We start from the raw sequence: 10,491 nt of genomic DNA, 5'->3' as shown, positions 1-10,491 counted from the left end.
AGCACGAGGCCCCGCCCCCTGTGCCGAGCAGCCCCTGGCCGGCTCCTCCAACGCCAGCGGGGCCTGGACCGGCGCCCCCCTGAGTTTAGCAGCATTCAGCTGGTGCCTTGTGTTTGGGATGGTTCCAGTTTTGTTGGTGACAGGCTGGCTCCTCGGCCTGGTTGGTGGGCCTGGGGTGAGGGGAAGGACACGGTTGATCACCAGCTCCTCCAGCGCCTACTCCCGGGACTTGAAGGTCTCAGTGAGGAGGTGGGGGTTGGGGGTCTGCCCTGACTGTGGGTGGGGTGCCGTTTCTGGGGCGGGGGTCCCAGCCAGGGGACATCAGGGGACACAGCTGTGGTAGGGGTCTCTTCCAGCACTGTGGGCCTTGCCCAGAAAGGAGGGGGAGCAGAGCAAAGGAGGGGTGGTCCAGAGAGCCAGGCTCCCTCCGAGGGATGTGGCCAGGGGTCGGCAGGCCATCAGGAGGCCTGACGGGGACGAGAGGTCAGAACGAGTCTTCCTCAGGAGCTCAGCGGAGTCAGGGACTCCCCGTCCCCAAGGGTGGAGGGGACGCCAAGCCAGGGTCACAGGGGTCAGGGCAGGTCCAGGACCCCTAGGACCTCGACCCTGCCCCAGACCCCCACCTGCTGGGCCCCAGCAGTGGGAGGGGATCGGGTTGTGCCGGCGACCTCAGCCCTTGGCCACCGTCCAGCAGGTCGGAGGTCACGTCCTGGGGATAGTGGCCGAGGAGGCAGCGTTGGAGGTGCTGGCTTGACACACGGCTCCCACAGATGCCTCTCACTTGGCGATGGGCTGGAGCGGCCCTAGGCCTAGAGGCACCACAGGCTGACCCTGGAAGAGCCCGCGCTGGAGGTTCGTCGTGACAGCGATCGGGTCGGACCCGGCCAGTGCCCGCTCCCCGAGGGCCTGGGGTCTCGGTGTCTGGCGCATGGCGGGTGCTCAGCCGCAGTCGCTGGCTGGGAGTGTCTGACTGGGGCCCTCCCCGTCTTTGGGAGCTGGCGTGAGACCGTGCTGGGTGCCGAGGGCCTGTGCGTGCAGCCTGCACGGCTTAAACTTGACTCGCATCCCTCCCGTGTCGTCTGCAGAAGCGTAGATTCTGGACCCTTATTCACAAGACGTGTTTCAAGACACACGGATGATTTTCATCACTGGAATTTACTGCGACGGACCAGAAGCGATGTTTTTCCCTTTTATTGTCTTAATTTTGAGGTTCAGTTGCTCGTGGCAAGCTACTAGATTGCAGCACCTTTGGGACTGTTCATTTGTATTCTGTTAAGATTCCAAGTGCGCCGTGTGGTCACGGCGTCTCCGCGTGCGCTGCGGGCTAGACATGGGTGCCCCCCCTTTGTATGCTGCACTGTGGTTCCCACGGTGGCTGTGCTTGGGGCCTCGGAGGGTGACGAAGGCTAACTGACCTCATAATGGTGGAGCCTGACCCAGCAGGGCCGGGGCCCTTACATGAAGAGGGGAGACAGATGTCCCGTCCCCTCTCCCCTCATGCCTGCGCCCCAAGGAAGGGCCATGCGAGGACACAGTGGCCGTCCCCAAGGCAGGAAGAGGCTCTCGCCAGAACCGAGGCCCTGTCGAACTCGATCTTTTTCTCCAGAATTGTGAGAAAGTAGATTTCCGCTGTTCAAGCGGCACTCCGCCCCGCCCGTGGCAGTTTGCTCTAGACAACCTGTGGGCAAGGCCAGGCCCCCCACCGCCACACTGAACCCCCAGGTGATCCAGACACTGGGGCGCAGGGCGGGGTGGCCTCATGGTGCTGCTCAGGCCTGCCTGGTGGCCCTGGTGACTATGGCTGTCATCAGCTCATCGCACCCCCTCAGGACCCTGATGGCATGATGACCCCTCCCGACACGCACACACACACCCAGGCCTCTGGCTGCACTGGGCCACAGGGAGAGCGGGCTGCGCCCTGCACAACCCCAGGGGGCGCTGCTCACAATGGTAGCCCTGGAGAGCTGGCTCCTGCAGCTCTACCTAAAGCCACACAGCCCAGTTAGAGGAAGAGCTGCTGTCCGCCCCTGGCCCCAGTCCTCATGGGGGGTGGGGGAGGAATGGGTCAGGGAGACGTCTGCTGTGAGGGGGGCCACCTTCCCACTGCCACACTGCCCCCAGACCCGGGCTGAGCAGCACGGGGCGCAGACGCAGTCATCGACATGTGCCCACCGACCCTGCAAGCAGCTCTCCTGAGTCTGCTGCCCTGCGTGGCCACCCACGCCCCCCAGGCCATTCAGAGGCTTGCTTCCTGTCAAGTCCCCTCGGTCCTTGGGCAACCGGTGGCCACCCGTGTGGCACACCGTCTGATGGAAATGGCCAGCCTCAGCCTTCCCTCTGAACCGCAAACCCTTCTGCCTCCAAACTGCCTCCTGGGTCCCAGAAGGAGCTGCTCCCAGGGGAATGCCGGGAGCTCTTCGGACGGGTGCTGGGGAGAACCCTCGAGGGCGGCGTGACTGAGGGTCACTGGCCATCACAGTACATGCCGTTCTGGCTGGCCTTGGCCTCCCTTTGGAATGCGAGGGCATCATCTTCAAAGACGACACCCTTGCACAGGCCCCACCCAGGGGGCGTGGGGTGGGTGGGTGTCTGCACCACGCCCAGCTGGCTCTGCCTCTGGGACAGGAGGCTGAGGCTGGAGCTGGGAGCGACCACCCGCCCACCGTGACCCCCACACAGGGCCATCCTGGCAGCTTCCAGGCCCATAGTCCCATTGCCAGGTGCTGAGGCCCAGACCCTGGCCTCAGCTTGGTCCCGACACCTCCCCTAGGCTCATGACGACCCCCGAGGCTGGCCTCCCTCCCTCACCCGGGGTCCCTGGGCTACCACGGAGGCCTTATGGCTAGAAAGTCTCCCAGGGACCCCCAGCGAAGACCAACACTCTCTGCAGCTCCCTCCAGATGGTCACTCAGCCTCACCCGCCATTCTGCCGGGTCACCCAGTTGAGCATGATTTGAGCTCATTCTCTCTCCACATGACTGATGACCACCTCCCATCCACCAGAAACCAAGGAATGAAGTCATCCAGCCCAGCACTGTCCTTGCCTCCTGAGATCCCGACACACACTCAGATATTAGAAGACGCAGCCATCGGCCCCCACCGCCCCCTGCCCACTCATCCAACCCAACCCGCACCTCTGCGGGGCGCTGTGTGTCAGGTACTGTTTTGGGCACCGGGATGCAGCCATAAGCCTGAGGCCTCCGTGCAGCCCACGGGGAATGGACAGCCCCACGGAGAGGGCAGTCAACAGCAAGTCGAGTGGACAGAGTGTCAGAAGCTGTGGAGGAACACGAGGGGGGGACCGAGAGGTCAGCAGATGCGACACAGAGGTGACCTTAGTGCAAAGCCCCTAGGAGCTCAGGGACCGTGGAGTGGAGGCCCGCAGAAGACAGGGGCACCGGCCAGAGGAGTCTCGGGAGGTTGGGGAGGGGCCTTCCCTTGGAGTTGGAGGGTCCAATGGGACGGCCAACAGGGCAGGCGGAAGGGGTGCAGGCGGGCGGGCGACCAGGGCCGCCGTGCTGAGTGGTGGCTGGTTCTGTTTGTCTTTTGCAGGTAGAGCAGACAGGTTTGCTGAGGTGGGGAACGGTGGGAGCTGAAGCAGAGGCCAGGTGTGCTTCCTAGGTGTGGGGCTGGACAGACATGGGGCAGCTCCTGCGGAGGCTGCAGGCTGGGTTTGGAAGAGTGAGGTGCCCCTGCATGGTGGAGTCTGACAGGCCCACGGCGCAGGCAGCAGGGAGTTGACGTGGACCTCACCTCCCATGTCAACCTAAGCGGAACCCTGACCTGGAAAGGACATTCCAGGCCCTAGCCAGAGGTGGGAGCAGGGCCACTGGGCGCTGATGTCGGGGGAGGCGTGGCCCCCTCTGGGGAGGAGCAGCCATGGGCTTGGTTGGGTTCAGCAGCACTCAAGGTGAGGCTGCAGGGGCCCTGGCTTTTGACAGGTTGTGGGATCCTGTTAAGAAATGCAGGTTCCCTGGAGGGCAGCAGGAGCCCGGCAGCCTGGTGCCCTCTGGCCCTCGGGCCCCCAGTGCAGTGCGCACAGCCCGGGTCCTGGCTTGGGGCGACGGTTTCCGCGGCGGCTGAGCTCCCGGTTTCCACTCGGGAGCTGAGCGCATGCCACTGAGGGGCGTCAGAGGCACCCGGCGCCCACCACCCTGCAGCCAGAGGGACCCCGGCGCAGCCCGCACCCCGGCACGGCCCGACACCCCTGAGGCGGGCGCTGTGCTCCGCCCCCAAGGGAGGCTGTCGCCCATTGCCCTGCGGCCAGACCGCCGCACGGACCTCGCGGCCTGTGCCCTGCAGACCCAGGCTCCAGGACAGGGCGGGAGCAGAGAGGGCGCAGGCCGTGCGGGAGGGGGACAGAAGGGATCGGGCGCTCGGGGGTGGGGAGGTGAGGTCAAGCGGCCGGTCAGACCCGGCTGGGCGTGCCGGGCGCGCGGCGGTGTCTGAGCTCGCGTGCGCGCAGCGGGGGCGGGAAGGCCCCGCCCCGGGGCGGGAGGGGGCCGCCAGATTAAAGGCCACCCCGGCGGGCGGGGACCGGGACAGCAGCCTGCACCCTGAGCGCTCTCGGCTGCGCGCGGGCCAGCGCGTTCCCCCGAGCGCAGCCGGAGTCACACGACATGCGCGTCCGGACAGGGCGCTGAGCGGTGCGGGGATGTCTGGGCGCGGGGCCCCGGGCCCCGGTTGGGGGCTGCTGCTGGCGCTGCTGCTGACGCTGCGTGAGGTGCCGCGGGCGCTGGGCATCGAGGAAGAGCCCAGCGGCGCTCAAGACGCAAGCCAGGGCTTCCAGGTGGTCACCTTCGAATGGCACCACGTCCAGGACCCGTACATCATCGCGCTCTGGATCCTCGTGGCCAGCGTGGCCAAGATCGGTGAGCGGCTCTCCCTCCACCAGCCCCGCTCCACGCGCGGACCTGGGGGACCGCGCCAGCGCGCCTGGGACAGAGCCGGGCGCTCGCGCCGCTCTCCTTCCTGTCTGTGTCGGGTCCGCCGTCTTCCCTGGGGACCGGGCGCGTCCAGCGTCATCGCCCCGCCGCCAGCCTGGAGGAGTTGGGTCAGGCAGGGCGAGGCTCGGGGGCTGCGAGCCTGGCCGGGCCCGGAGCTGCGGTCCCGGCCGCCGAGGGTCATGGGTCCCACGCGCTCCGGGCTCCCCGGGTCCCGCGTTCGGGGCTCGGGTCTGCCCTGCGCGCGCCGCGCCGCGCCGCTCCGCCCTGGGGCTCCTGCGCCGGGTGTTCCCTGTCGGGCGAGGGGGCTTTGATGCCCTGAGAGAGAAAATGTCCTAGCGGGTAGGCGCTGGAGTGATGTTTTGTTCCCAGTGCAGAAGGCAAAACGGTGCCACTCAAAATTAAACCCTGCAAAATGCTATTTATAGGAGCGATTTTTCCAGCGAGAAGGTCTCTCTCTTTAAAGTCCCCGTCCTCAGACTTCTCCTCTGAGCTCGCTCCAGTGAGCCAGCAAGTGGGGTGGCAGGGCTGCCGGCAAGGTGAGGGGAAGGTCAGCGTCCCGAAGAGCCACAGAGCCACAGTTTGTGCTGCAGGTCCTGGGAAGGCGGTGGAGGTGTGATGCCATGTGTGACTTACCAGGTGGAGCCTGGGGGAGGGCCAGTGGGAGCCCCATCTGAGGACACGCTGCCCCCCACGGGACAGTGGGTGGCAGGGACGGGGGAGGAGTGAGGCAAAGAGGAGAGGTTCCCTCTGGAGCTCGGGGGCACCGACGTCCTGGGTTTGGGGGCGAGACCTCAGAGAACTCGGGGTGCTGGGCAGCTGTTCCCCCTTCACTTCCCGCTTAGGCCAAGGCTCCTGCAGGTCTCCCACCCTCTGCTGCTTCTGAGGAGCTCTCTGGGTTCCCTGCCTCCGGCCTCCGTTTTCCTGGCGCCTGTGTAGCTGCCTGGCCCTGCTGCCTGGTCACAGTGCTCATGCATCCCCCGTGGGCTTCCCCCTGGGGGGATGTGGTGTCAGGAGTGGAAGGTGAGCACCCAGAGAGGGTCTCATGCTGCGTCTCTGCTGCCGAGTCTCCGAGTCTCCGTCAGGGAAGGGCCCACACTGCCCCGGCCCGTCCTGCATGGCAGGGCCGGCCTCACCCTGGGGCTCTGGGTGTGCCCCAAACTGAAGCTCACACGGTTCCCCTAAGAACGGCCCCAGTTCTGCGACAGAGGGGTCGGTCCCTTCCTCTGCCCCCTCCTCTCTTCTATGAGGCCACGGGAAGGATGATGACGTGAAGGGTGGACCCTGGGGAGTGCAGCACCCAGCGTTTTTCCGTGCGGCCCCAGTGTGCCGGCTGGAGCCTGGCTCTGAGGGTCCAGGGACAGCCGCCAGGGCACCAGCGGGTCAGCAAGAAGGGAGCGCACTGACCCGAGAGTTAGCCTGGCCCGCGATGAGCCGTGACTGCAGGTGTCCGAGCACAGGACCGTCCTGAGAGGGCCTCCTCCTGGGCAGGGTGGGCACAGGCGCTCGGACACAGCCTGACAGTGCCATGTCCCATCTGTGTGGCCCCTGGGATCACAGGTCCCACTCGCAGGGTAAGAGGGGGCTGTCAGGACAACAGGGGTGCATCCCAAGTGAAGACCCCGGGCGGCCAGCCTGCGTGCCCTGGGCGGGGCCTGGCCTCAACGCTGCCCGCACAGTCCCAACTTAAAGAGTAAGCTGGGGCCCTCCGCATACCCAGCCCTCGCCCAGCCCTTCCCTCTTCCTAGCCCTCCTGTGCCCCGGGAACCTGGTCCCCTGGGGTCCCCTGCACCGACCCTGCCCAGGTCCCCAGGGCCCTCCTCATGGCTCAGCATGGGCTTCACTGACCCAACTCTTCCTGCTCGCTGGAGCCCCTCCCTGCCTTGTCCCACCCTCCTTTCCCATGCGCCTTGGAGCCCCGCTCCTGAGCCCCGGCCCAAGGTGTCCCCACAGCTCGCTCTCGCCCCTGCGCCCCACACCCAGGACCCCTGCAGCCGGGGTCCCCCACCTCTAGCCCAGGGATCCTCGCAAGTGCAGCTGCCCACGCCAGGCACCTCGGCGCCCGCATGCCTCGCAGCCCTCCCGCCTCGAAGCCAAAGCTCAGAAACGAGCCGGCCCACTCGCGCGTGGCCCCACAAACCAGGGTCACGTCGAGCCAGCCACCGCGCCCCAACAGTGCAGACCCCCTGGGCTCGACGCCCCCCGAGGCTGGGGCTACCCCACAGAATCCACCGTGCTCCGTGCGGCGCAAAGCAGACTTCTGGTCTCTGCTGCATTAACCGCAGGGGCTCCCCACTGCCCAGCCCTCTGATGTGGGTCCCCCTCATCCCACCGAGAACTCGGGACTTACACTTAGTCCTGACCCGGGGACCAGGCCCGCTCCGACGTCTCCCTTCGCGGCCAAGCCTGGCGCCCCGGCCCGCGAGCCGCACAGACCGCGCATGCGCGGGCCTCTGCCCGGCGGGGCACGGTCTGCGCACAGACACGGAGTGCGCGTCCCCACGGCCCAGCGGGGTGCTTGCTGAGCCGCGTGGCCCCTTCCTCGTTCGGGGTGGTCAGGGCCAGTCCAGTCTCGTCACTCCAGCAGAAGAGCTGCGTTTATTCTGACTCTGCACGTGTGTTGAGTGTCTCACGTGGTGCTAAGTGCATTGTGGCCCCACTTGTGTTGGAGAGGTCGGGTTGCTTCCAGCCATTTGTAACCTCGTTGGGGAAACAAGGAGCAGGGGACCCCGAAACGCATGTTTCAAGGCAGCATCTCACTGAGGCACCTGGGGACAGAGAGAGGCGGAGGGCAGCGTCTCAGCCCCGCCCGGCGGCCTGGGGTCCCGGGTCCCGCCCCTGGAAGCTGCTGCCGCAGCGGCGCGGGGCAAGATAAGGAGCAGGTATGGCTGCCGCGCCCACAGACCGCGAGACCCCAGGCCTGCGAAGGGTTTGCTGCAAGCTCCGCACCCACATGCCGTGGGGCCTCCTGCAGGTGCATCTCCAGGAAATTCGGGGGAGAAGGGAGGCCGCTGAGGCTGCGGAGCCCTCCGCAGCTCAGGGCTTAGTGGAGGCCGAGGCCGAGGGCCCTTCTGCAGTGGGACAGTGTCTGCCCCTGGGTGGATGGCCCTTCCCCTGGCCCCGCCTAGGCCCTGAGACATGCGCTCCCCAGGGAGTCTCAGCCCACAGCTGCCCACACCACGGTCACTCTGAGCCTTGGACCAGGCCAGGCTTTCTCTCTCTAAAATTCTTCTGTTCCCAGGGACTGAAGGCTGGCCTGGCGCCAGGCCTAGGCGGCTGGCCAGGCTGAGACAGTGAGGCTGTGGGCATCGCTGGGTGGGGCCCGCCCGGGGCAGGGGTCCAGGCAGCTTCTGGAGACAGAGCCCTGGAGGTGGCAGGGTGGCCGGGGAAGGTGCTCCTGGACGGAGGGGAGGTTGCAGTGTCGGAGGCTGAGGGAGGCTGAGGCAGGCCCGTGGGGAGGCCAAGACAGTCCAGCCGCAGGCCCGGGAGGACTTTGGTCTCCACCACGGTGGCCGGGAGGCGGGGACTCGGTCAGCTCTGGGCTCTCAGACCATTGCCCCGGCTGTGGGGCGGAAAGCAGACAGGACAGGCACCAGAGCAGAAGCTGGGGTGGGGGCAGTTGGAGGCCAGCGGAGTCCATTCGTTCACAAGCCCCAGGCCAGGGACACTTCAGAGCACAGACAGCTCAGGTGCCCAGCTGACGTCCCTGTGGGTCTTGGGGTTAGGGGGGGCACCAGTTGGCCCTGAGCCCCACGCCAACCCCAGACAGCGTGGACTGGAGTCGGCCGGGTAGGGGGCAGTGTCTGGTGTGGGGAACTGGCAGACACCTCATTTGGGGACACACTCTGGAAGCAGAGCTCTCAGCACCAGGGGTGGGGGCGAGGGTACCCCGACTTTGGTCTGAGCCACTGGGAAGTGGGGAGGAAGTGGGGGGAAGGCGGGGACTCCTCGCGGGGCTGAGGGTCTGCATGTTCGCCTCTCTCCAGGGAGACGGCAGCCCCACTGTCCCCCACCAGGAGGACGGAAGGGCCGCCCCAAGCCACAGTGGGTTGGGGAGAGGACTCCGGTGGCTGACGGAGGCTCAGGGTGGGTGTCCGGGTGGCCTCTCCCTCCCCAGCAGCAGCGAGTCCTCTGAGACCCCGTGCCCCCCGACCCGACGCCCCAGCCTGCTGTCTTCGGCAGTGCTTCTCCGTGGGGCCTGGCCCGGGTGACCCCGGGCGCCGTGAGGAGCCGCGGGGGGCTTCAGGGCCCTGTCTGGAGCCGTTCGCCTGCTCCGCGCCCCAGAAGCTGTGCCAGTTTGTGGGTTGTGCTGTCCGCGATGCATGCGGGAGGGCCCGTCACTTGGACTCCGAGCCACTGCCAGGCCCTGTGTCTCTGCACCCCAACTCCTGCCACTTCCAAAGCCCTCTCACAGGGACGTCTCCTGCGACCAGTCCCCAGCCCTGTGGCGCCGGACCCACCTGGGCGCAGGGCCACCCACCGCCTCGCTTATCTACCTAGGGCGCTGGGGGACCTGGGCTGTGGCTGTGTGACTTCTGCCTAGACCTCCTGCCTCATGTGGGTCTTCCCGAGGCACAGCCAGCGGGCGCTGGGCGTCTGCCTGAACCCCGTGCCAGGCTGTGGGGTGGGTTCCCCTCAGGGTTGGCTTCACGTGCTCTGGGTTTAGACTGGGGCCCCTGGTGCTGAGCCTGACCCCGTCACCGCCACCCCATGGTCTCCCAGCAGCATCCTGTCCTCCCTGCACCCGCCAAATTTCCCTCATTCCTCTGGAGGGGTCACATGAGAGGATCTAGAGAACGTAGGTGGCCTAGAAAGGCACGGTGACCCGCGAGAGTTCCTGGTGGACTCTGTCCTCCCACGAGTAGACCAGTCAGGGAGCCCTCATGGACCCCAGTCCTGACAGGACGAGGCCAGGGGCCCTGCAGTGGGACCTGTCATCTAGGGCCTGGAACCAGGGGCTTTCCAGAGGCTCCGTGCTGGAGGTGTAAAGTCTCGTGTTTCAGGAACTGCCCAGGGGGAATCAGCCCCGGCTATAAAACAATCCCTGGCTTTGGGAACTAAGGTATTGCCTAGAATATCCTGAGGGAGGGGGGCAAAGGTCACGAAGTATACTAGGGCCCAGGCCTGCCTGCTCCTCAGAGGGGACTCCCCAGGAAGCCTCCCACCTGGGCCAGCTTCCGGCAAGAGAGTTCCGGGGCACCAAGCTCCTCTGCGAGGCCTGGCCCGGGTCACGCATGGCCAGCCTCGGCTCACGCGTGCTCTGTGAGCAGGGCTTTGCGGAGACCTGTCTCTGGGCTCTCCATCTTGGAACTTCGTCAGCCTAGCATTTTATTCTTCGCAGGCACATCAGCCCCGAGCCCCTCACTGCTAGCTCGCGCCCCTCCTGGAAGGCTCCGCTCTGGCCCAGTGTGCCCGGCCCGTCGCCATGGTCCCCAGCAGCAAGGGCAGCTCAGAGTCGGGGTCCCTGTCCACACACCCTCTCCCGGCGTGTGAGGCGAGTCCCTTTCAGCAGCGAGTTTCACCAGGATCTATGCACCTGAGGGGTTGG

At 66.5% G+C, this 10,491-nt stretch overlaps 1 protein-coding gene across 1 annotated transcript in view; it reads left to right on the top strand.

The window, feature by feature from the left end:
* Positions 1 to 4,654: 4,654 nt before the first annotated feature.
* The window catches only part of SLC9A3 (solute carrier family 9 member A3), a 37,492-nt gene continuing 31,655 nt past the window's right edge, over positions 4,655 to 10,491 (top strand). Inside the window, exon 1 of the mRNA XM_011373907.2 lies at positions 4,655 to 4,871. Within this exon, the coding sequence (XP_011372209.1) occupies positions 4,655 to 4,871 (217 nt within the window). The remainder of the gene's footprint in view (positions 4,872 to 10,491) is intronic.

Source organism: Pteropus vampyrus, unplaced genomic scaffold (genome assembly GCF_000151845.1).
Source record: "Pteropus vampyrus isolate Shadow unplaced genomic scaffold, Pvam_2.0 Scaffold235, whole genome shotgun sequence".
In the NCBI taxonomy this organism is placed as follows: domain Eukaryota; kingdom Metazoa; phylum Chordata; class Mammalia; order Chiroptera; family Pteropodidae; genus Pteropus; species Pteropus vampyrus.
The sequence above is the reverse complement of the archived record's forward strand: the minus strand, read 5'-3'. Positions and strand labels throughout refer to the sequence as shown.